General features: G+C 41.4%; 1 protein-coding gene across 1 annotated transcript in view; it reads left to right on the top strand.

The window, feature by feature from the left end:
• Window positions 1-26,601, top strand: part of trpm3 (transient receptor potential cation channel, subfamily M, member 3) — a 164,692-nt gene that overhangs the window by 1,410 nt on the left and 136,681 nt on the right. The window contains exons 2-7 of the mRNA XM_069916634.1: window positions 11,951-12,030; window positions 14,139-14,337; window positions 15,922-16,135; window positions 18,893-19,017; window positions 20,417-20,588; window positions 26,368-26,542. Coding sequence (XP_069772735.1) covers window positions 14,158-14,337; window positions 15,922-16,135; window positions 18,893-19,017; window positions 20,417-20,588; window positions 26,368-26,542 — 866 coding nt within the window. The 5' untranslated portion in view covers window positions 11,951-12,030; window positions 14,139-14,157. The remainder of the gene's footprint in view (window positions 1-11,950; window positions 12,031-14,138; window positions 14,338-15,921; window positions 16,136-18,892; window positions 19,018-20,416; window positions 20,589-26,367; window positions 26,543-26,601) is intronic.

The raw sequence follows: 26,601 nt of genomic DNA, 5'->3' as shown, positions 1-26,601 counted from the left end.
CTGCCATATGAATTTAAAAAGTGGCTAAGATTTTTTTTCTGACCAATTAAAAGCTTGATTAGTAACACGAAGGTCATTTATTTTTGACTGGAGATCCACTACATTATAAAAAATGTCACCATAGATACTAAATAGCTCAGAAAGCAATCATGATGAAAAATTGATCAACTGGTTACCAGGAAAATCTCTTATCTCATTGTGACTTCATTTGTTGATTATCAGAGCCATAATGATCTTAATATGCTGTTATTAGTCTTCTGCACCAGAGTAAATTTAATCCAACTTTCCCCTTTTTATTTAATTTCACATTTAGCCGTTACTATTTTAGAACAATCAATTATTTAAGTAAAATGTTCACTTTCCCAGCAAGGACCAGCTTTATTTTCCCCATTTTGTTTCCTCTGGTATTAGTTTCCTTCTCTTTGCTTTCAAATTTTCACATAAAATTCACCCAGTTTAATTGACATTAGTGTAGCAGCATTGCTACTGCTTATTTCCCAGTCTTTAAATCTGATGAATTAATGAAAGAAGTTTCTGTCTAGCCAGTTACTGACATAGCTGAGGTTTGGAAAGAAGAACAGAAAAGCAATTCCTTCTTTTTGACCTTGATATTAACATTAAATTCCTTCTGCATTCATAATAGATAGGAATCTGTGGGCATGAGGAATTGGGGTTATTTTGATCTCTATTTCATAGAATTAAGGCACTGCTGAATAATCAGAAATGTACGACATTAGGACAGTGTTGGATACTGTTGGGTTTTCATCTTTAGAAAGCCCAAAACTGGGTACAGAGGAACATAATGGAAGAGATCACAGCTAACCATAGTAAAAGATGTTTCTAACTGCAGGGAAGACGATGTGTCAGCGATAGATGAAAATTCAGAAGAAGCCTTTTTGCTTTGAGAGTAGTGGGAATGATCTTGGCCCAGCAGGGATTGGTTGAGGCATGGAGAGCAATGTTGTCAAGGGAAGCTGGATGATCTTTGAGGGTAGCTATACCAAAAAAATAGGGAAGGGAGGGGGAGTGCATACACCTGCAGAAACCCACTATGTTGGAGGGCCACATCTGTGCTGTGGACTGCATTAAGTGAGAAAAGCAACAAGCAACAGAAAAGTAATTGCTCTCAGAGATATTATTGTCACTCTACCACATGTACTTATACTGCAGTGTTGATGTCATTGCCATATCATGCACACCAAGCTACCCCTTGACTGCAACCAAAATATACCGTGAGCTGCTATAACTAGGCAAGTTATAGAACCTGCCATTACTTTAACATGCCCATCATCTTGAACCACTTTTCCTACAAAGTTGCTGATAACCAACCTTAATGCTCCAGCAGGGGCAAAGGTGCACCTGGGACCCTGAGCAAACTTAACAGATAGAATGAAAGTGTTCTACACATGGAAAGCAGCCGTTTGGCCCAACCTGATCATACTGACCAAGCTAGTCCTGTTTGCCTGTAAACCTTTCTTGTCATGTACCTGTTTAAATGTTTTTTTTAAGTGTAACAATTGTCCCTGCCTTGACCACTTCCTCTGGCAACTCATTCCATATACCCACCACCCCTGCGTGAAGAAGTTGCTTCTCAGATCACTTTTAAATCTTTTCCCTCTCTCGTTAAATCTGTGCCCTCTAGTTATAGGTTCCCTACCCTGGGAAAAAGACTATGACTGTTTGCATTATCTCTCCACCTTTTATAAAACTCTCTAAGGTTTTCCCCCACTCAGCCTCCTATGCTCCAGGGAGAAAAGTTGCAGTCTATCCAGCCTCTCCTTGTACCTTAAGCCTACCAATCCCAGTAACATTTTAGCCACTTTTTTCTGTACCCTATCCATCTTAATGATAGCTAGAAACTTCTCTGCACAACATTGCATTTAAGGATTTGAAATTAAGCAATACCATTACTGAGAATAAAATGTAAATTAAACTGTGAATTCAATATTAAATCAAGAAGAAAAAGCAAAATAAGCACTGGTTAAAGGTAGAGAAATTTACTTTTAAAAACTTGCTGGGAAATGAGGAATTATCAACATAACCTGGGATTAACGCAGGCGCACAACCAGATGAAACACACAGATGGACCAACAATGCAATGGGAAACTGCCTCTAACTACACATGTAGTTCAGAAGCATTTTCCATAATCTTGCGGCACTTCCTTGGAACTTGTCCTCTGAATATGTGCCATGTTAGACTTATCATGGCAACATCCAATACATTTTTAATTTCAGTGTAGAGGAGCTGCAGCAGGGATCCCTATGACATCCTCTTGGTCACCTGGCAGAATCACCTCGAGGCACGACACTGAAAACAAGCTGGATTTGATGCTATTTTAACCATTTAGTTTTGCATCTATGATTGTCTCCTCTTAAAATATTTGGAGAGCAATCAGTTGAGAATCAATCAACTGATATCACTGGCTGGGATTCTGATATATCATTTCAGTGGCAACTTCATACACAACATAACAATGGGGGAAATTCCTGGTAAAGAATCAGTGTTAATGGTTTTCCAGCATCAACATTTGAGCAGTTCTTTCCAGAGGTTCCACAAACATAATAGAGGAAAGCCTGGTGAGAAAACCTCACCTGGGACCTGAGGAGCACTTTCTTCACACAGTGGATGGGGGTGGGCATATTGAATGAGCTTCCAGAAGAAGTGGTAAAAGTAGCATTCAAAAGGCATTTAGACAGGTACGTGGATAGGAAAGAATTAGAGGGATATGGGCCGAACATGAGCAAATGGGACCAGATTGGTTGGCAAGGAAGGGCCACTTTCTGTGCTTTAGAACTCTATGACTCTATTTCTCAAAAACTGTTTAAATTATATCCTGTGATGTTTCATTATGCATAGAGGAATATGCCTATTAAATGGAAATGTCCGCCTTTGAAAGAGCAGTCCCGAATACCATTCTTTATACATGACCCTTAATTTCAAAGGATTTATTATTTTTAACTCATTCAAGACTTCACCCTCACTCTCCCCGCATATCCCCCCTTTCCTCCCTTCCCCGCATACTCTACCAAACCCTACATCCATCCAAAACTCTGCATTCTTTCACATCTTTCATTTTAAGCATTGCAAACATCCGTCAAGGTGGCCTTCAGCGATCAGAATCCTGAGGATTCCCTCCACACATCTTTCCACTTCTCATTCTTTGTGTAATTTCCCTCTTTGAAAAAAAAACCAAGCCATCTGTCCAAACACATCTCGATATCTCAGAGTGTTTCACTTTGCTTGGTAACAGTCATGTGAAGCAACTTGAGAAGTTTCCCTTAGATAAAGTCACCGGATAAATACCATTTGAAACTTGGCTCACTGATGGTTAGTTTGTTGAAGATCAAGTCAGAAACACAAAGATCTCTTTAGAACTCTGGAACCAGATCGATTACTTATGGCACTTCACGCTTTGATGCCATAATTTCAAGTTGTGATATCAAGGCAAATAGTTCTGAAGATATGTCTTTCATTTCATTGAGACACTGCAAATGTTTTTATTCAAAGGAGACTTTCCAGATTGATGAACTATCTTCTAAACTGTTCCACTTACATGAAAGCTTTCTTTTTCTTGTCTCATTCAAATATAAATGCAAAAAAAAAAATGTCAGATACTTGCAGTATTCTTCAGCACAGATCTTAAGTTTCGAGAGACTGTGTGACAGATTAAAGCAAAATTTTTAAATTTTAATCTTTGTACTTGCCAAGCTCATTAGATTTAAGAGAAAGAGAACATCGTGTGTTTCTAAGAGGTACTTTTGAAGCTTGGTCACTGTTACCATGCAGCCAATTTATGCACAGCAAGTCCCTATGAGCAGAACCGAGCAACGTGTCATTCAAATCTTTTATTGAGGAATGGATCTTGATGAATGAACCAGAGGGAATATGTCAGCTGGTTTTTGAAAAAGCAGCCGTGAAATTTATTTTGTCTACCTCACCTAAAGGCATACTTGGCAGCTCAGCACCCCCTCAGTGTCTCCATGGGGCATCAATCTGGATATTAATTCCCACGTCTCTAGAGGGAGATTTGAACTGTCAACTCCCTGATTCTGTCGCACCCATTTGGACAATGTGAAATCCAGAAGAACCTCCTTCAATCGTATGATAACTAGTGACCTTTGTAATAAGGGTCATGGACATTTTAATAAAAGGCTAAAAGGAAATGGATCATTAGTATAGCTGTAACTGTTTAGCAAGTAACGAGAAGCTGGAGGAGGGACTCAGGAGGTCAGGTGGAGAGATGGATAATCAGCCTTTCAGGCCTCTTATTTTGAGGCTCTGTCCCAATCTGACAGACACATTGACAACCATTTCTCCCATGGATGCTGCCTGACCAACTGAATCCCTCTGGCTTCTCTTCGCTTGTTCGTAGATTCCAGCATCTTGTGTTCATCTGATTGGAACTGCTGTTTGTCTGCCACTTTGGACCATTTTTGTGTGAGTTCAAATCTGACAATCTGTCCTTGATGCCCCAGTTATAATAAGGCTCAGTAAACTCTCAGGCTTTCCCAAGTGAGCATTCAGCCTCTGGAATTTATCTGCAGGACATGGGTGAAAGGGCTATTCATAATCACTGTTGTTGGTGGGATCTTATCAAGCACAGCTGAACTGCTGCATGTTTACCAACACAACCTTATTGCTTGTTTTCATTTTACACACTGGGTAGTTACTCAGTAATCCAAGATCCAACAGAGATTCCCAGCACCCCTGAAAAATAGCAGTTTTCCCCACCTGGTCTCTTCCAGTGGAAATCTGAAGCTCACAATTAATCCCCATCTAATGCTAAGTACTCAATATAAAATAGCTCTGTATCATTCTCCACCTGAGAATATAATGGCCCCTATTGTTCCCCAGCCCATTATTGTAAGCAGGTGGTCTAGTCCAGCCATTCTCAATGACGGCCCTATTATGTCGTTGGTTGGGGAGTAGTATGTCAGAAACCAAAACTTGACAGCTTCACGGCAAGGGGGGGCCATAAACTTTGAGCAGAGTCCGAGGGAGGCCATAACTAAAAAGAGTTGAGAATAGCTGGTCTCCACTACTTGAATTAGGCCCCTCCTGTGACAGTGAGTTCCATATTCTCATACTCTTGTAATACTGATAACCAATTTCCAACCTGCTCCACAAAAGGAGTGACTTTACATCGAATTTCTTCATAAACAGCACGGAGAAAGTGCATCTAATATTTTAAAGTTAAGAACAATAGAGACTTTGCCTGCTGGTATGTCAAGGTTCCAAGGTTCCTTTTATTGCCGAGAATGGGATAGTTTAATAGCTGTAGTCTAAATGGATTAAATGTTTGAAGGGCAGGGAAGATAACCACAGCAGGAATGGGCCATCAGGCTGAGCCTGATCTGCTGCACACTTGGCTAACGTCTGAGCTTATTGGCTTAAGGCACATTCCCACACTGTCCAAACCCCAACTCAAATCATCCACGATCGAACTTGCTCAGTGACCAAACATCCACAACACACTGTGATGGAAAAGTCAGAATTTCAGAGTCAAGATTTCCCCAAACCACCCCCTTATCCCCTTCTAACCAGCTGCCCCCCTCCACCCCCACCCCCCAGTATTAGTGCTTTTACACACAGATAAGAACCAGGGATGAATAAAGTTGGTCTCGCTCCTCGCAAAAATAAAGATGAGGGGTGATCTGATATAACCCCTTGATAGAGTGAATACAGAGGGTGTTTACACAAGAAAAGCATCATCTTGAATCTTGCTAACAATGAGCTAGCAATCAGTGGGTTAGCAGCATCCCTGGCTAGAAATTGCCAGTCACCATTTACTTTTGTGGGGAACAACCAAACCAGAGATCATCAACTCAAAGATCAGGTGACCTTGTGGTACGGACATGTACAGGGCAGATAACAGAAATGGATTTAAGAGAAGATCGGATAACTATATGAGGAAGAAAAGAACAGGGAATTCTGCCGATAGGTCAGTAAGAGAGTGAGGAGGCCTGATCTGAGCCGAAATACCAGCATTGATTGGGCTGTTGGGCTTGTGCCTGTGTCCTGTACCAGGTATCCCATACAAGGGTTGGTCGGCATTTTGTAAATTAAATAAATAATTACCGAGCTGGGCAGATTGACTCAGAGAGCATGCTGAAAATGATATTGCAACGATGCTGGAACTGCTGTAATGGCAGCGCTGCCATTGATGCAGAACTTAGAAAGCAGAAAGCAGAGACAGAGCACTGCTCCACAGTATCCTACTGCCTAGTTCAGACGCCGACACTTTAAATGGTCTGTTAAAGGAACCGATGGTGTCTTTTTTAAAATTGTGTAACCAAAGATGGCAACGGCTGTGCTGGGCAGCGTACCACAAAGGGTTGCGGGGTCTGGGGGAGCAGGGAACCAGGAACAGGGAGAACACACACTGTTGAGAAGGAGATGCATTGGAGACGACACTACAGGACTGTGAGCATGGTAGCAGACCAGCAATGTACTCAATGGATAAAGGACCCTCACAGGCTGGGGGCTGCTGGAGACTGGCTTATGGGAACCAGGTATCAGAACCAGGATTTGAGAAGGTGCTGAGGCCAACGAAGGGCTACTAATCATATCAGAAGTTTGGATCTGGAGCTCACGTTGTTGATGATTTGAACCGGAGTCTGTGAGGCTGCGGGAGCACTGGAGGCAAATCCATGGACCGTCAGTGTCTCTGAAGGAACTCTCTCTCTCCTCTTGTTAGGGGCACTGGGCAATGTGCATGGCAACTCTTTGTTTGCTTTACAGCAGACATAAGTTGAAGAATATTATGTACATCACATTTTTAACATATTATGTATTTTCATGGGCAAACCAGTTGGCATTGTGGTTAGCGCAATGCCTTAACACCGCCAGCGATGTGACCAGACCGGGGTTTGAATCTTATCCTGTCCATGAAGAAATTGTATGTTCTCCCTGTGTCTGTGGGTTTTCTTCCCACCCTTCAAAAAACGTACCAGGGGTGTAGGTTAATGGGGTGTAAATTGGGCAGCACAGACCCGAGGACCAAAATATCCCATTACCATGCTGTATGTCTACATTTAAAAAAAAATAAAAAGAACCTTTGAACCTTCGAAAATCCTGCAAAGGGCATTCTTCATTTACAACTAAAATTCCCTATTTCACTCTCAGCTAGTGTTATATTAACTCCAGTGTTACTTAAATCTCAAGTATGAATGCAACATTGCATTTAATTAAGGGTAATCTGGATATTGGCTAACTATTTTGTCATGTATTCATAGTTATTTATATAGTTCTTCTTGGAAATGATAAGTTGGAAACTCTCCCAGTCCACAATGAATGAATGTTCTTAGTTAATATTTTATTTTCACCATGTCATGAAATTGTGCCATATTGTTATAAATCATATACCATTTTTTTTCACCCATAGCCCCCTTACACAATTCAAATTAGAAGCACTCATTTAGTGAAAGAAACAGTATTACTTGTAGAGAAACATTCAGTGAATTTATTTTTTAATGGTAAGAACTCAGCATTGATATATTTACTTCATTTGGGCACTTTAAATATCCTAGAATATACACTTTAACTACTCTCTTTGGCTTGGCTTCGTGGACGGAGATTTATGGAGGGGTAATGTCCACGTCAGCTGCAGGCTCGTTTGTGGCTGACAAGTCCGATGCGGGACAGGCAGACACGGTGGCAGCGGTTGCAGGGGAAAATTGGTTGGTTGGGGTTGGGTGTTGGGGTTTTCCTCCTTTGTCTTTTGTCAGTGAGGTGGGCTCTGCGGTCTTCTTCAAAGGAGGTTGCTGCCCGCCGAACTGTGAGGCGCCAAGATGCACGGTTTGAGGTGAGATCAGCCCACTGGCGGTGGTCAATGTGGCAGGCACCAAGAGATTTCTTTAGGCAGTCCTTGTACCTCTTCTTTGGTGCACCTCTGTCTCGGTGGCCAGTGGAGAGCTCGCCATATAACACGATCTTGGGAAGGCGATGGTCTTCCATTCTGGAGACGTGACCTACCCAGCGCAGTGGGATCTTCAGCAGCGTAGATTCGATGCTGTCGGCCTCTGCCATCTCGAGTACTTCGATGTTGGAGATGAAGTCGCTCCAATGAATGTTGAGGATGGAGCGAAGACAACACTGGTGGAAGCGTTCTAGGAGCCGTAGGTAATGCCGGTAGAGGACCCATGATTCGGAGCCAAACAGGAGTGTGGGTATGACAACGGCTCTGTATACGCTAATCTTTGTGAGGTTTTTCAGTTGGTTGTTTTTCCAGATTCTTTTGTGTAGTCTTCCAAAGGCGCTATTTGCCTTGGCGAGTCTGTTGTCTATCTCGTTGTCGATCCTTGCATCCGATGAAATGGTGCAACCGAGATAGGTAAACTGGTTGACCGTTTTGAGTTTTGTGTGCCCGATGGAGATGTGGGGGGGCTGGTAGTCATGGTGGAGAGCTGGCTGATGGAGGACCTCAGTTTTCTTCAGGCTGACTTCCAGGCCAAACATTTTGGCAGTTTCTGCAAAACAGGACATCAAGCGCTGAAGAGCTGGCTCAGAATGGGCAACTAAAGCGGCATTGTCTGCAAAGAGTAGTTCACGGACAAGTTGTTCTTGTATCTTGGTGTGAGCTTGCAGGCGCCTCAGATTGAAGAGACTGCCATCTGTGCAGTACTACTCTAAAATATTATTAAAATGCAAATAAACATAGTAAAGATACTAAAATTTACAATAGAGGTTGTACCTCTTTAATCCAGTGACATTGGGACCTGGCCATTGCCGGACCACAGAAAATGCTGGAAAACAGAAAATGACCCCTAAGGGAACCCCCTATGTAAACATATCAAAGGTAGATCAAAGCTTAAAACAGGAAATAATACTGTGGGGTGGCACAGTTAGCATAGCGGTATAGAGCAACGCCTTTACAGCACCAACAATTGGGATGTTCGTACAAATTCCTTACAGACAGCACAGAACTCGAACCCCATTCCCGATCGTGGCAGATTCAACTTTTACGTCGACTGGGGTTCGACTCCCGTGCAGATTCAAATGTGCTGGTGCATGAGAATTGCCAGACCACAGAGCGCCAGATAACCTGTATTGATAAGCTAAAATATACTGTAAGCATGCTCTAAAATACTTTAATATGAACTAGGAGTACAATGCAAATTCTAAGTACAATAAAGTAAGCCAAAATATAAATATTATAAAATAAATCTAATAAATATGCAATAGTAATAAAATTATTCCAAATTAACCTGTGACTATCCATTTATTCCAATAGTGAATGTGTATTTATTTTCTCTTCATTTTATATGAACTGTATTTTTTTTCTCTTTGTGGCATCTTTTCTGATAATTAGAATTTTTGTTAGTATGTTTTATGTACCTGGGAAGCTGCAGAAAGCAAGATTTTAATTGCATCTGTGCATTGTACTTAAAACATGTACTATATATTTCAGCGTGTAAGTTGTAAAACCCTAAAAAAAAATTCTCAAAGTGGTGGGGCGGGGGGGAAATCGACTTATATGCCGGATATACTTTTGAGATCTTAAATTCACCAAGAAAACCAGATTGATCTCAATTCAGCGTACAAGTCAATGCTGGAAGCACCCCCCCACCCCCACTGCTCCCTGACATCTCCCCAGCGCTGGGCACCACCAAAACCACTGCTACCTGGAACCCTGATGTTGCCATCGCCACTCCTGCCAGATGGCCGAGGTTCCTACTCCCGCCAGGAGCACAATGTTGGCGCTCCAGCTCCATTGGCCGTCACTGGTCCTGCCCGGTAGGCTGAGGTTTTTTTTACAACTTTGTTACTTGCAATTGGGGTGTTTAAAAAAAAAATTGGGTTGTTCCTGGGAGGCCTGGAGAGCCTGAAAAATGGGGGTCAACTTATACACCAGTTATAGCATAAAATCTTTAAAATTAAGCTGAAAAATTGAGTCAATTTATATGACTATAAACTCTTCATTCATTCAAACATACAAAAACATAAATATATTAAAATTATATTCATATAATGAATATTATATGTAATGAAACTATACTGAAAATGCACTCAATATATAGTCATCTGCACAATGTAGTTGTGGCTTTGGATTGTCCCATACTCCAGATATTTAGCTCCAATGATGTCAATGGAATGATTTCCATTATCAAGCACTGTACATGACCATTTCTACATTGTATTTTAAGCACATTAAAGCAAGAATGAAGTCCTACCCAAGATCTTCCGAAAATCATGTACTTAGGGCACCACAAATCATCTTTACTGTGAAGATGGGATCAATATCCTGTCCAAAGCTTGTTAATCTGATTCATCTTCAATCAGGCAACGACACTTAAAATACTCCTAGGATGTGTTTACACTATTGATGGATGTTTTTACAGTCCATTTTTCGTGGAGGGTCTAGGAATAGATTCTCATTTTGTTGATCATGCTTTGCACTGGCATAGACACCACCTGCATCATTATTGATATTATTGACATCACCTTGATATTATTGGCTATAACATCTGGGTTGTGTCTATAACAACCATACAGTAAAACATCCTAAGTTTTATGCAAGATGACAATCTATCTCCATGAATATATCTTTCATTTTGAGGATGGGGCATTTGCTCCAATAGTTGTGAAGGTTTCTGCAACTATTGCTGGTACTGTCATTTGCATTACGTACACAAACTTAATGCCATTAATACAAGTGCATTTGAAGGGAGGGAAGTCTGAAGCTGTCATAAAATACTCTTGAATCTATATTAGCCACGATATATGAATGAAGCTAGAAGCCTTTACATGAGACAATACAGGAGTCAAATAGCAAAATATGGTCATCTATTAACCTTGGTCACATTTGTTAGCTCTTTTCCTCCCTCACCACTTTTATTTTTTTTCATTTAAGTAACTCCAACCTGATCTGTGACTGGGTCTGCAGCTTTTTACTGGGAGTTTGTCTGTCATGTGGAACTTGTTCATTTATTTATTCAAGGGATTTCTAATTACTGATCTTCCACATTCTTTTTAGTTTGGATTTTCAGCATTTGATTTTCCAAATGTTTCTGATTCTCCACAATGTACATTAGGAGCCAATTTAATTGGTCATCGAGCAATACTGGTGTATTGTGGAAGTTTTACCAAACAGGCATCCTGTGATAATGATAGCTTAAGACTTCGTCTTAGCCATTAGCAAGACATGTTATTGTATCATCAATATACACTCTGCCTCTGAATCTGCCAAACCTAAATGGAATCAAGGATTTAACTCTTTTGTGCCCGTAGAACTACTGACCAAATGAATTTTGAAGTATTTTATTCAATGATGGTATTTCTCCTCTTGGCCTTTCTAATTACCATTCCACTTAGTGCTGCTAAGTTAGTAAACCATGCTGGTATTTGTATCGCTAATTCTTTTTCTATTTGTTCAGGTAGGTTGACATTTCTGGCTCAGCCCAGCATTTACTGCCCATCCTTTATCGTTGTTGATCAAAGTGACTTGCAAGGCAGTGAATCTGCTGTGGATCTGGAAGCATGGATTGGCCACACTCGAGAGGGTGGCACATTTCCTTCCATTCTGATCATTCCTAAAGATCACAGTCACCATTGCTGAGATGAACCTTTTATTCCAAATGTATTTAATTACCTGAATTAAAATGCACAATTTGCTTTTATTGCTGCAGCCAAACAAGTACTTGTTAAAAGAAAGACAATACAATAGTGTTGATTAAATGAAAAAGGGATAATATAGGCAAAAAATAGATAATAAGAATTCAGTTACCATAAGACAAGAAAAAGAAAAATTGTGTTACAATAGTGCAGACAGGCCTTTTTGTGGTGTCGGAGTAGTTTGTTATTATTAGGTTCCAGAACCTGATAGCTGTGGAGATAAAATATTTCTTTAATCCCAACCTTTAATTATTGATCCAGTAATATCAAGGTAGGGGTACCTCATTGCCTTTGAGTAGGCAGGATGGCTAAATTATTATTCTTTCTCTATTACAGGCCCAGAAATCATGGATAGAGAGAGCATTTTGCAAACGGGAATGTGTCCACATCATACCGAGCACGAAAGACCACCATAGGTAACAGATCTTGCCGTTTAGTGTACTGAGGCACAGCTTACTGCTGAATGAAGAACAATCGCAGAGATGTTTTAAATCTTTGTTTACAGTATGAAAGGAGGGTATTTAATTCACTGAATGGGAGCTCTCAAACTACGTTATTCTCTCCCTTTCCCCAATAACTCCATCTTCCTCCTATCGCCTGGATACGCTAGTAGGTAATTAACCTACTAGCACATCCTGGTGAAGTGGAAGGAAATTAGAGGGAGAGGGATCCAACTCAAGTGGTCAATGAAAGAATGTGCAAATTGCACACAAGCATTGAGAGGTCAAGAGCGAACCTGGGTCATGAAAGCCACAAGGCAGCACCTGCCATATCACTGAGCCTCCTGTTGTCCTGATGGCTCTGACTTTTCTAGAATTGTTAAAATACTTTGACAACTTCTTTGGTTATGGAATGGGCAGGCCTGCATCCAGAGGCTGTACAAATATCCGGTTTCAATTGCTGCATTGTAGTGAGAATTGTGAGATCCTCATGTTCAGATCCCTCCTTATCTCTTTAACCTCCTCCTGTCTGAAAACCCAATGCAATATCTACATTCCTCCAATTCCAACCTTTACGCGACCATTTGCCAAAAACCCATTCCTTACGGGTTCTGGTCTCTGCTTTATAGAACCATAGAACGTTACAGCACAGAAACTAGGCTATTTGGCCCTTCCAGTCTGTTCCGAACTATTTTTCAGCCTAGTCCCATTGCTCTGCACCCATTGCATATCCTTTCATACCCCTCCCATCCATGTACCTATCCAATTTTTTCTTAAAGCACAGATTTGATGGGCTAAAGTGCCAATTTCCTTGCTGAGTAGCCCACGAGTGAGAAGAGTGGGGAAGTCAGCCCATCATCCCTGTGATGGTCTTTTGAAAGAAGCCTCAAGCCCATCCCACTTCCCCTTATCTTCCTCCATCACCCAGCAAATAATTCCCTTTCACTGTTTATATGATCCCAGACAAAATGCATCTTTGGATCCACTGTCATGTCTCTTTTAGGCACTGCGGTCCCCATTGGCTTTGAAAGAAATTGTTTCCTCCTCTCCCTTTTCTCATTCCTTTCACAATTACCTTCAATTTGTTGCTGTCATTACTGGTCCTCCTGCCTCAAAGAAGGATTTTTAAATTTACCCTCTCTAAGTTCATCACAATGAAAATGAGAGGTTTGATTGGCAAGGACTTATTTTCCATGGCCCATATGAGGCTGAAGGGTGACCTGATAGAGGTAGATAAAGTCACGATGGATAAGGTGAAAGATCACAGACTTTTTTCCCACCAAAAAAGATTCAAAAAGTAGAAGGCGTGGATTATAAGTGAGAGGGGAAACATTTAAAAGGGACCTAGCAACAAATTACGACTCTCTGTCTTCCTTATGGTAGACAAAGTTAAAGAATTTCATGTATGTTGAATTCTAAATGTAGTATTACATGACAATAATGGAACCTTTACCTTTATGGAAGAGGAAGAGGTAGTGAAGGTACAATGGTGACATTTAAAAGATATTTGGACAAGTATGTGGACAGGAAATGTGCAAGGCTATGGGGGAAATACAGGCAAATGGGACTAGCGTGGATAGACAACTTGGTCACTGTGGACATGTTGGATCAAAGGGCTCGTTTCTGTGCTGAAATGCTCTTATCACTCCAAACTCCCTAACAATTGCTCCTATAGAGAGACTAACCCCAGTTTCCTCTTCCCTGCCATATGCTAAGCTCCATCATTATTGAAGTCATGCCTGTAAATCTGTGCCCTCTCCAAAGCTTTGAGATCATTCTCCTTGGAACAAGACACGATGTACCAGCCAAGTCCTGACCAGACATGTCTAGAATAATCTGCTTGTTTTGGTACTCTCTACCTCTGTAAATAAAACCAAGCCCCCCCCATGTGGTTTATTCTTAGTTATTGCAACTTTCCCTGCAACTTCAGAAATGTAGTTCTCCCACTACCACCCCTCACAGGTTACTCATGGATCCCTTCCCCTTCACATCATTTAGTTTAGTGTGATCATTGATTTGGATTGTGTCCAACCTCATTGTTGAAGGAAGTATAAGAGACCTTTCTTTCTTCCGTGTTGGGGTAGGTGTTGCTGCGGGCGACTAATGGGCCAACATGTTGGATTGCCCCCTGCCATCTCCATCAGCCAGAATGATAGCAGCGAAAGCAGAAGCACAAAGAACGATCTGGAGAAATGGTCTGTCAGCAAGCACACCCAGCTCAGCCCAACAGATGCCTTTGGCACAATTGAATTCCAGGGAGGAGGACACTCCAACAAAGCTATGGTAAACAACTTGATTTGGAAGACTGGGGACAAGATAGCTTGGGAAAAGGATTGTGTGAAATGTATACAAACTTTATCACTGTTGCTGGACTTGAACGAGGCCAGCAGTGGCTCCATGTGTTTCTGGGCCAGAAGACTGTGGGTTCAAGTATCATTCCAGAGGCCTGAGCACCAAATATTGACATTTTCAGGTGTGAAGCAAAAAAAGTCTGTCAACGCTGGTGGGCCAAGTGCCATATTCAAAGGTGCTAGAGAAACTTAGCAGGTCACACAGCATCTATAGGAACTCAGGGATACTCTTTACTTCCCATGGATGCTGTGTGACCCCATCAGATGAGCTGCAGTAGGGAAGGAGCCTTGCACTATCAGAGGGGCCAGCTTTCAACCATTCATCAGTGGCTCTCTTTGCTCTCTTCGATGCACAGCACCAATAATGTTTATTGAAGATGTTAATAGTGAGTTGGCCTCTGGACACCTTCTAGCTCTTGATCCAATTTATCACATTTGAGTTACTGAGCATCTCAAAACTGAGGGGTAAACAAGAAAGTCTGCAGATGCCGGGGTCTAGTACGGTGCACAAAAGTGCTGAAGAAACTTAGCAGGCCATGCAGCATCTGTAGGAAGTAAAAGCAGTCAATGTTTTGAGCCTGAGCTCTTCGTCAGGAATTCAAGGAGTAGATTTAAGGCAGAGATGAAAAGTTTGGACATCTGCCGTTCATGAGAGTTTATTTGCCTCATTTCCAAATTTCCCTCAGTGGCTAGTCCAAGTGCCTTGGGGTGCCCTAGTGTTGTGAAGTTCAGTTGCTGATTGTTTTGAATAGACACAGGAAATCCATACAAACATGCCCCTAGAGATGATACCTGGGCTGGGGAGGCCATTGCTTGTTGTGCCTAGAGATGGTTTGTCAGTACAACACTTTCAGCGTACTTCATGGTGCTGGAGTAACACTGGTCTTTAAAAGTGGCTGAGCTGATTCAATTGAAGAAAAAAAGCAGCCCCAATTCCATAAACATCCTGGAAACTTTTGGGGGCTTTGTTTTTTTTTGGATTCTTTCCAGCTGTTGTGCTGCATGAGCCATGTCCTTATCCATGAATGAATTAAATTTTAAAAAAGGTTTTTGTTCAGGACCCTGCCTACATTTTGCTTATACCTTCATGAAGGGCTCAAGCCCAAAATGTTTGCTATGTATCTTTATCTTTGCCGCATAAAGTACATTTGTTTGATCTGCTGAGTTTCTCCAGCGTTGTGTTTTTATTTTTTTTTAAAAGAAAAAGGGTTGTGTGTCCAGAAACATTTCCCAAATTGGGAGTACAAATCATGCTGTATTTTAGTAGCTACACATTTGACTTCATTTCCAGAACTTGATTGCATTGAAAGAAGTACTCTAAAGTTAATCTAACCTGGAGATAAAATTTAAAATTGGGATCATTCTGTTCTCAGTACCTTTATGAACATCAGACAGCATTTAAAAGATATTTGGACAAGTATGTGGACAGGAAATGTGCAAGGCTATGGGGGAAATACAGGCAAGACACTGATCTTGTAACCTATCTCTCCTTCTTCTTCCCCTGTTCCTGGTACAGTACGTTCGGGTGTCCTTTGATACAAAGCCTGACTTGCTCTTACACCTAATGACAAAGGAATGGCAGTTGGACCTCCCAAAGCTACTAATCTCCATTCATGGGGGGCTCCAAAATTTTGAACTTCAACCGAAACTAAAGCAAGTCTTTGGTAAAGGCTTAATTAAAGCAGCCATGACAACAGGGGCTTGGATATTCACTGGAGGTGTGAACACAGGTGAGGAATCACCAGATTTTACTGCTACTTACTTAAGTGTGAATTTTGCTTAAAAATTTCCTTAACTCTGTTGTGAAAATAGCTTTGCTTAAAGTATTAATGGTTATTATTGGTTACTAAACCTCATGCTGTGGTGGAAGAAAACCTTTAATATTTAAATACATTTTTATGTACGTGACTTTGTCCTTCCTTTTCATTCTTCCTATTTGCTCTTCATTTTCTGTCTCAGCCCATTATGATAATTTTTCTCCATTCCTAATTTTACAGCTTTATCTTTTCCTGTGATATAACTGTCTTTAATCTTTTCCATTCACTTCTTTGTGAACACAGCTCAGACCATCTCACAAATCTGTCCTTCCCGCCAATGATTCCATCTCAACTCCCCACTGCCTCAGAAAAGCAGCCAGTGTATTAAAAGACTCATCCTTCCCTGGCTACACTCTCTTCTCCCTCCTTCCTTCGGGGCAAAGATTCTCGGTGTGAGATCTCGCATCACCAGATTCAAGGACGGTTTTTTTCCTGCTGTTATCAGACTCCTGAATGAACATCACACACTAGAATAATATTGCCTTTGCTCTGTTCCGACTGATCTCTGTGTACCACTGCACTCTGATTTTATTGCTGTAGTTTGCATGGACTGCACACAAAACAAATGTTCTCACTGTACCTCAATGCACATAACAATAAATATATACTTAGAAGTTTCATTGTACCTCTATTTCTGTTTAATCAGACACTCTCTGTCCCTGTTTATATCTACATCTTTATCCCTCTTTACAGGTAATCATCTTCTTTTACCCTGCAAGTCCCTCTGTCCTTGCAGTCATCCTTGTTTCTGCATCAACATTCGCCTGAACAGAAATTGACTCGTTTGTGATTAAGTTAGATTAGATTACAACATGCTACAAGGTTTAGTCGTATTTACAATGGAAGTCCAAGCATACACCCTTTTTTAAATCCTGAGGAAATTTGCTGGCAGGGTATCCACAAGAGAACTTCCTTGAATGCTTTGGAGTTACTACAGTATATCCTGAAGACCTACCTTCCCTATTCATTCAGTTCCATAACCAATCGATGGTTCAATAGTGGAAGAATCATTTCATTTTTTATTACTGCTACTTAATTATAATTTTTGTTTTAAATGCTCTTCATTATGAATGAGGTTTTCCTTAGTGTATTAATGCTATCTGACTATTGGTATTATCAGGCATTCCCTGATATAAATGATCACTTATTCATTTGATAAGAACTGCCCATCTACTCCTTTTTTCTATTGGACAATTACCTCCACACATGCACTCAGATTCTACAGAACTGGTTGACATTGGCTGTTTACACTTACCTTGTGACTGGAATATGTCTCAGGAGATTTGGGTGAAATTTCTGCAGGAAAGCTCCACAGAGATATCAGTGAAATTCCAGCCTACCTGCAAGCTGAGGTATCAAAGGTTATGGGGAGAAGGCCATGGAGTGGGGCTGGGAGGGAAAATGGATCAGCTCATGATTGAATAGGTGGACAGACTCGATGAGCTGAATGGCCTACTTCCAGTCCTGTGTCCCATGGTCTTTAAACCACAAATAAAACAGGGCTGTGTGAGAAAATCAGATGTTTCCCCCGGGAGAGGATACAAGATTGAGGTAGGGGAGTTGAGATCGTCACAGAGGAATAGGTCTCCATTGGATTGGTTCCAATTGTGGCTGCATTTGTGGATTAAAAATAATATTGAGAAAATAATATAGTGAAATATTATGGTCACCATAATACAGGAGGTGCTGTAAATGAAATTAGCATAGATAGGTACTTGATGACCAACATTAGGGCTTGTTTCTGGGCTGTAAGAGTAAGAAATTCTATCAATAAAGAAGATGCAAATAAGATTTGCAACGGTACTGCTAGTGTTGTAGTCATGACAAAAATTTCGAACAGAAGGAGTTATTTCATTGGAATAGAAGTGACTGAGGGGATTTAACTGAACTATATAAAATTATGAGATGCATGGACAGGTTGAACAGGAAGGAACTGTTTTGTTCACCAGAAAGATAACTAACTGGGGAATGCAGAGGAAAGGATTGTGGGGAATTTCTTTGGGGTGGTGGAATTCATTTATGCTTTGAACTCTGCATGACCAGGGATGAGTGCTGGAAGGTGGGATTAGGGCAAGTAGCTCTTTAATGGTGGGGTGAATAGCCACTATCACAATTATATGACATTTTTTTTAATAACATAGATCTATCAAGTGCGTAGAGTTTCAACTCAAACATCTCAAATAAGTACTGGAACCTTAACTTTGTCTAGCTTTGCGTAACTCAGTATTTACTTTTTACCAACTACCCTCTGGTGAAATGCTATTATTGGTGGTTGGGGGGGGGGAGGTTGGAGGAGCTACACACATGCACATTGTTGCTGCAATATTTATTACAGGATATGAACAGCCAATTTGGATTTGCAAGGGTGTGAGTGCTGCTGTGCAAGTAATTCTGACACAAAGTCCACAGACTGTACAACAGGCTTTAATTAGCTTAAACGTACACACCAATCTCAGTATCTATGCTGGCTCTATGTGTCTGGCTCTTCAAAGGGGCTGGCTCGAGTCTTTATACAGGCCAGTGATTGACAGCAGGCAGGTGGGGCCAGTCTCCCAGGTTGCCTACCTGCAGGTGCAGTGGTTGCCCCCTGCAGTGTAGTGGTTGTATCACCACAAAGGGTTAATAAACCAAAATAGTGCTGCAGTCATGTTTTCTATGGGTTGATTTTAGGGGTCATTCGGCATGTAGGAGATGCACTGAAGGACCATGCCTCAAAGTCTAGAGGAAGGATCTGCATTATAGGCATCGCTCCTTGGGGAATAGTGGAGAATCAAGAAGATCTGATTGGAAAGGATGTGAGTATCTTGTTTTTTTTTGGTGTAACTGTATATTGAGGAGCAAATGTCTAATTTTGAATAATATATGAATATTCCTGAAAGCAAGACCAATACTTTGGACCTTACTAAGGTTCAGTAACTGGAATGCGAGATAGTTTCCAGCGCTTTTGATTTATTTGCTTCTTCGACCACTTGGATGAACTAACAGACTGACTAGGACAGATTGAAGTGTTTTCAGGTCCATCAATGGAAGATTATACTTTGACATTTTTTTATATTAATTTCCTTGCAGCTAAATACCTTCAGTCCTTAACTATATTGAGGTATTATGGATTTGAAACCAGTCTGTGATGTTTATTCCATCCATTCCTCACTTTCCCAACCATCTGAAATCAAAGTAATATTGAACATAGAACATTACTGCACAGTACAGGCATTTCAGCCCACAATGTTGTGCCAACCTATGGAAACCTACTCCACAACAATCTAATCCTTTCCTACATCACACCCATAACCCTCTATTTTTCTTGCATCTACTTACCTAAGAGGCTTTTGAATATCCCTATTGTATCAGACTCCACCACTACCCTGGAAATCCATTCCAGGCATTGTAAATAAAAAAACCTTACCTCTGACATTTCTCCTAAACTTTCCTCCACTGCCCTTAAATTGATGTCCTCTGATATTTACTATTGTCGCTGCAGGGAAAAGGTTCTGGGTGTCCACCCAATATATGCCCCCTCATAATCTTGTATACATCTACTAAGTCAGCTCTCATCCTTTGTCACTCCAAAGAGTAAAGACCTAACTCTCTCAATCTTTGATATGTTCTCAACCTTGAGGCACATCTGATCTCGAGATGTGTAGGCAATCTTGTCTTGATGTTGCCATTGCAACCATATACATCTTCACAATAGCACACATCTCTGATCCTGACTCAGCATGCTTGCAGCTGAAACCATCAGCTTGTGTTGACTCATCTAATGCACTGCTGACTATCTGGCTTCCTTTATGCCATTTTCCATCAGTATCTGCTGAACCACACTGGCACCACTTCAGATATTAACTGATCATACTTGTTTTCAAAGCTTTCTTTGGACCCACCCCTTGCTTTCCCTTAACCTACAAACTCTGTGCTCCTTCAGCTGTAACCCTTTGCAAAATTAATAGTCCCACCCTAGGTGACCAAGCTTTGAAACTCCTTTCAGAAACATCATCACTTCTTTTAATATAAACTATAAAACCATGTGTTAAACCCATATATTAAAGCCATTTCTTTGACCCAACTTTTGGGCACCTCTGATGATATTGAGCTTCTATACCTTGGTGTTTGATGTTTTAACTTCTATTAAGAGACCTGACTGCATTCTAGACGTTATGCAAAAATGTTGTTGGTAACTAACTGGTGTTCACACAGGTGGTCCGCCCTTACCAAACCATGTCTAACCCCTTGAGCAAGCTGACGGTATTGAACAGCATGCACTCACACTTCATCCTGGCAGACAATGGCACAACAGGCAAATATGGAGCTGAGGTGAAGTTGCGGAGACAACTGGAGAAGCACATTTCTCTGCAGAAGATTAACACGAGTGAGTACTTTAAAAAAGGCCCAAGTAGAGCATGTTAGAAAGGAGCTTTGGGTGCCAGAGGCATGGTTCTCTTCATGGGATCTAACTAATACTGTCAACTCTTGTGCACACTGCAGCAGTTAATGGATAGAAATGTGCTCTCTGTCATTCCACTAAACCATTGGAATAGTTTACTTCATTGAATGTGTACCTCAAAAGCAAAGTTTATTGCATGTACATTATTCACATTACTCCCTCAGCACAGGCAAGGATGGTGACCTTTGTCCAAAATGTCGTCAATAAAGCATGCCAACTGATCTCTTTCATATTCTCTCTCGCTCTTGCACTCTCTCCAATTTGAAGTGATTGAACTAATAGCAACTTGGAATTTCTTCCCTCACTCTCCAGATCCCTACCCATCTCCTAACTTTGATTTCTCAAAGCCCAGGCTTGTTTACCAATCGGTTCTTGCATTTCCTCCTTATCTCAGTGACAAACATTACCTGGTAATACTCCAGTGATGCTCCTTGAACATTTCTCCGTAACAAATGAGTTATAATATTTCTGACTATTTCTCCATATTATCTAACTAGTTGTAGTAATGAGATCCTGAAAGAATACCTGATCTCATTTTTAATTTTACTCAAAAAAATGGCATCAACTGACAGACGAAAGGAGTAAAGTGAGACCCTTGGGTAGCACTCTGGACACAGGAATAAAGATTATAGAATCACCCCAAGTGCATGACAAAAGCACCAAAATCTAAACAAACACAGTTTGCAAGACTGCAGGGTTTTTGTTTTAAAAACCAGATTAATTTACCCTTTTAGCTAAAGTTTTAAAACATTCCATACTGCCATTTTGAAGAAATAAACGAGGATTCCCTCTCCTTCGTGTATTGGCCAACATTTAGGCTTCAACAGTATTAATGGGAGAGAAAGTGATCTGCTGTTCTCCACTTCAGAAATGTGTTCCATTGACAAAGGCAGAGTATCCTCCACTAACAATATCACATTAGCAAATGCTCACAGTATTACAGTCACCTAGGTCGTGCACCACATTACAACATTGGAGTGCTGTATGGCTACATGACAGTACTGATAAAGGCAGAGTGTCTCACCCTTACCACATTGACTCATGCAGAATAGCCTAAGTTTGCTCTAAAACACCTTACATTGACATGGAGTGAAACTTCAGAAGTAAACTAGTTTGGTATGTTTAAAGCAAGTGATTCAGGGTGAATTTTGTCATGGTTTTATCAAAGAAATCTGGTGTTGCAATGAAAATGCTATTTTCAATCTTTGTAATCATCTTCCTGTAACAGGCCCTTGGAGTGTTGTCCTAAAATAAAATTTGTGATATTGTTGCATTTATTGATCTCCTTGTACTTCTCATCCCACTGATATGGCTTCATCTTCTTTCACAGTTGATTTGTACTGTACATGCAGAGCTTTTCAAGGGCAATATGGGACACTGTGAATTTGTTTGACCTGTGGGGATCTTTTAATAGATTGATTTGGGGCAGAGTTTGGATTGATGTTAAGATGTACCACTGTGTCCCTCTATTGCACACTGTGGGTCGTATCTTGAAATGGCAATCTGCACCCAGAGGCCATGGATTTTAGGTAAATTGGCAAAGGAACCAGAGGCGACGTAGTGGGAAGGAAGTCATGCAGCTCTGCTGCGATCTGGAATGTGTTGATGAAGGCAACAAGTGGAGGCAAATCCCACAGAAAATTTAAAAATGGAATCAGCTAAGTATTGGCAATGAAAACATTTGCAGCCTGCTGCGGGAGATCAAGGGAGGGGGACAAATGGGAGAGCTTTTTCGAAGAGATGAAGAGGCTCCCTGGCTTAAAAGACTCCTGTGCTGTAGCATTCTCTGGATTTTTATTTTTAATTAACAGCAGAAAGAGGCCACTCGAGAATTTAATTTGCCCAGAACTCTGCTGTCAAAATACCTATTGTAGGTAGGGATGATTTGATAAGTCAAAATTGGGTTGGATAAATTCCTTTTGGACAAAGGCCATGTAGGGCCATGGATCTAAGCACCTTAAACAGGGTTAAGATGTAGATCACCAAAGACATTACTGAATGTTAGAACAGGTGTAAAAGACTTAAATGGTCTCATCATGTTCCTAAATTGTATTCAGCTTTCTGACATTCAAGATGAAAACTTGGAACAGAAGTAGGACGTAGGAATGAAGAAGGAAATTGAATTATGTTAAATCAAATCTTTTTCTTCTTGTAACCATTCACAAGTTCTTAGCATTGATGGGCACATTCCAAACCTCATTTATTATTCTCAGCACGATCGTGGCCAACTCCTCAGGTTTCCTTCACCACTCCTCCTGAAGGAAGGAGCTGAATAACTGTTGACTCACAGTCAAAGATCTACAGCAATCGTAAGTCCTTTTTATGGAGTGATGCCGCATTGAAGTTGGTTCAATGAGAAAAAAATAAAGGCAGACTTCCCTTTAACGGAGACGACCTGTCAGGCTGCTCCAGCATTGCTTTTATGGAGAATAGCATCAGGAACCGACCCTAGGAGACTAATCAAAGTAAAATACTGCATTATAATGTGCTCGACCATGCGCTGGCAAATGGTATGATCCAAGAAAGAAACGTGGTGTGGTAGAAGTTCGGACATTCCCTCAGTAAGGTCTCGATGTTGTTACATGATGTCATCCGGACACAGTTTCCTTGACATTGGCCTTTGTGTCCCAGTATTGGTCAGGGTACCTCACTGCTGCCCCATATTCAGCCCAGGTGAGTCTTCGGACCAGTCCTGATGTCAGCCTGGCTGCTCCCTCAGGGCTATCCCCATACTGGTCCGGGTGCTCTTTCATTGCTGTTCAGTAAAGGTCTGGGTGCTCCCTCAGTGCTGCCCTAGTAACAGCCTGAGAGCCCGCTCAGTCACGTCCTGATCGTAGTCTAGTTATCCCTCAGTTCCGTCCCGATGTCAGCCTGGGATCTCCCTCAGTGCTGATCTGATGTCAGTCTGGGTGCTCCCTCAGTCCCACCCCGGTTAGCCTGGATGCTCCCTCAGTCCTGTCTCGATGTTGAGCTGGATTCACCCCTGACGGTGCCCTGATTTTGGCCCAGTTACTGAGGAGCAAATAACTAGACTGTTACTTCAAGAGCTATGTGCTATACCTGCCATGACTCCACATGAGTGTTGCTATCTATCTATGTTTCTGCCAGATTCCAACCATTCTGATGCAGCACTAGTAGTGGGTTTTCATTGTTCTCTGATGAAACTTCCTTTCTCTTTCATCGGCCAGAGAAATCTGGGAGTCTTTCAGTATCAAATTAGCACCAAATAATCTTCCATGTGAAACTTCAATGGTTCTGTAATACTTACAGATGAATATTCAGCATTTCAGTGGTAGAACCCTCTCGGTTCTATCGAACAGATGTAGGTGGAAATGACACTCGGGAGACAAGGACAGAAAAACCTAGAATGATGTTCCAGTGTCACATAGAGGGAGTGCTGCATTATCAAAGGTCTTGCCTTTAAGATGAACCAATCAACAATTCACCTGTCTCTCACACTACCACGCAAAAGATGTCACATACCTCTCTCGTCCTGGCCAATAATTAAACCTCAACCAAGATCTGAAAGAATGTTTTGTGGGAGTCTGCTGTGAAGAAGACAGCTACCGCGCTTCCTTAATTTCATTGGGCCACAGGGCACATTCAGGATCCTAAGATAATGAGAGACATTACAGGAAATCACTTTCCTTCCTTTTCCAGATGTGTGGAACTGGGAGCCTGATGACTGTGACATGTGGATTTCCCTTTGTCATCCTATGCCTGAGAATATGCGAAGGGGCTGGGAATGCAAAGGGATGTTCAACTGTCATCAGTAACGACCCCTTCATCAGTCTGCCAGGATATTATCCATTATTCGATCCATGTGTGAAACCCTGATTCCACGTACCGTGTGAGGGTAAAGTATTCACATAGCACTCGGTTCTCTGAGAGAGATCCCCAGACATATTGTTCCATTGGAAAATGTGTTCAACTAAGTCAAAGGTTCGCAACATTTTTCACCCTCAGACCACAACACATTGTTTTGTTTACCATGAACCACTTGTAGCAAACCTGTGATCGTGTTTTTGGAGGTGGAGTGATTTGGGGGGTGGGGGGGTGTGAGGAGGGGATATGGTGATCACAAGCCCTTTCCATGACCAACAGGATTTTTGTTTTGTTTTAATAGAAATACTTAAGAAGTTTTTAATCTGTTGTCAAATATACAACCTCATTTCACATGTAACGGTTGATGTATTAGTAATGTTTGTCTTCTTCCACGGACTCTCAGGTTGAGAATCATTAAGATAAACAATTTGTCCCCTTTAAATATGCACTCTCTTTCTCTCCGCCCTGCCTTCCTCTCTCCTGCTTTTCCTCCTCTCAACCTTCCCATCTTTTTTCTCCCACCTTCTCTTTCTCTCTCTCCATCCTTCCCTCTTCAGCATATCTTTCTTCATCTGTCTGCCTCCCCTACACCTCCCTCCATCTTTCTTTACCTCTCCCTCCTATTACACCATCCATCCTTCCCCCTCTCCCCTCCTGTTGAGGTGATTAAATTAGAAAGGGTGCCCATCAAGATTCAGAAGGATGTAGCCTGGATGGGAGGGCTTTCATTACAAGGGGGCTGGGTCTATTTACCCTGGAGAAAAGGAAGCAGAGAGGTGACAGAGGGAGAACACATTATGAAAGGTATGGATGGGGTCGACAGTGTCTGTTTTCCATGGCTAGGGTGACTAAAACTCGGGCCACAGTTTTAACATGAAAAGTAAGAAGTTGAAAGTGGTTCTGTGGGTTTTTACTTTTTTTATACACATGCAAGGAAGAGTTGGTATTTGGAATGCAAGTCAGAGGAAGTGATGGAGGCAGGAACAGTAACAATGTTTTAGAGACATCTGGACAGGTACTTGAATGTGCGAGGCATAGATGGTTGAGAAATTGATGCAAGGAAGTGGGATGGATTGGTATGATGGTTGACCTAGACACAGCATTAAGGAACCAGTTCCTGTGCTCTCCAACTCTATGGCTCTATTTAAGCTGTTTGACTAAGAATAAACATTGTCTCTTGGTTTCTGAAGACTGCTTGAAAAATACAAGATTAATCAACTCCTGTATTAAAGCCAAAACCAGATGATCTTGTTATTATTACTATGTTGTTTGTGAATTTATTCAATTCCAATAGTGACTAGACTTCAGGAATATTTAATGAAATGAAAAGCAAATGGGGATATCCTGAAAGATTCAGTTGAATAAACAAGGCTACTTTCCCTCTGCCCTTCCTTCAACATCAATGGCCACGCTGTGTAAATGGGTACATTGCATATTATTGCATGAGCTGTGACCAAAATGTTGACAAGCTTCATATTCACAAAGCCAAAAATAAACAAACACTCTACAGACGATTAGGTCAAACCATTTGAAAGCAAAGATTCCACAAGTCAGAGTGTCAGTCTTATATTAAAGTAGACACTACATAGTGTTCACAAGGAGGCCATTGATAAATTCAGGAGGGAGATCGGGAGAAAGCTGAAAACGAGGTAAAGAAACAGACAGATTTAAGCTGAGGGCATGACAATATGAACATGAATAGATGAATCGAAGAACATGGTGTTGAATGAGGTGAAGAAGGTTGGTTGGAGGTTCACATGGAGCATAAACACTGGATTCAATGGTGCACTTTTGTGCGCTTGATATAACTGAGCATCAGCCATTTTAATTTACTTTGGCTCCTTGACTTTGCCTCTTGCCCTGCTGTCTCTCTCTGCAGGGATTGGACAGGGAGTTCCTGTGGTGGCTCTCATTGTGGAAGGTGGACCCAATGTTATCTCCATCGTGCTGGAGTACCTTCGGGACACCCCACCCGTCCCGGTGGTGGTCTGTGATGGCAGTGGTCGGGCTTCGGACATCCTCGCCTTCGCCCACAAATATTCAGAGGATGGTGGGTAAGTGCCAGGTTGAAAACTATCTGTGCCTCCCAGATTACACTGCAGTTTAGCCATGT

The sequence above is a fragment of the Narcine bancroftii genome, chromosome 1 (assembly GCF_036971445.1).
Source record: "Narcine bancroftii isolate sNarBan1 chromosome 1, sNarBan1.hap1, whole genome shotgun sequence".
NCBI lineage: Eukaryota > Metazoa > Chordata > Chondrichthyes > Torpediniformes > Narcinidae > Narcine > Narcine bancroftii.
The sequence above is the reverse complement of the archived record's forward strand: the minus strand, read 5'-3'. Positions and strand labels throughout refer to the sequence as shown.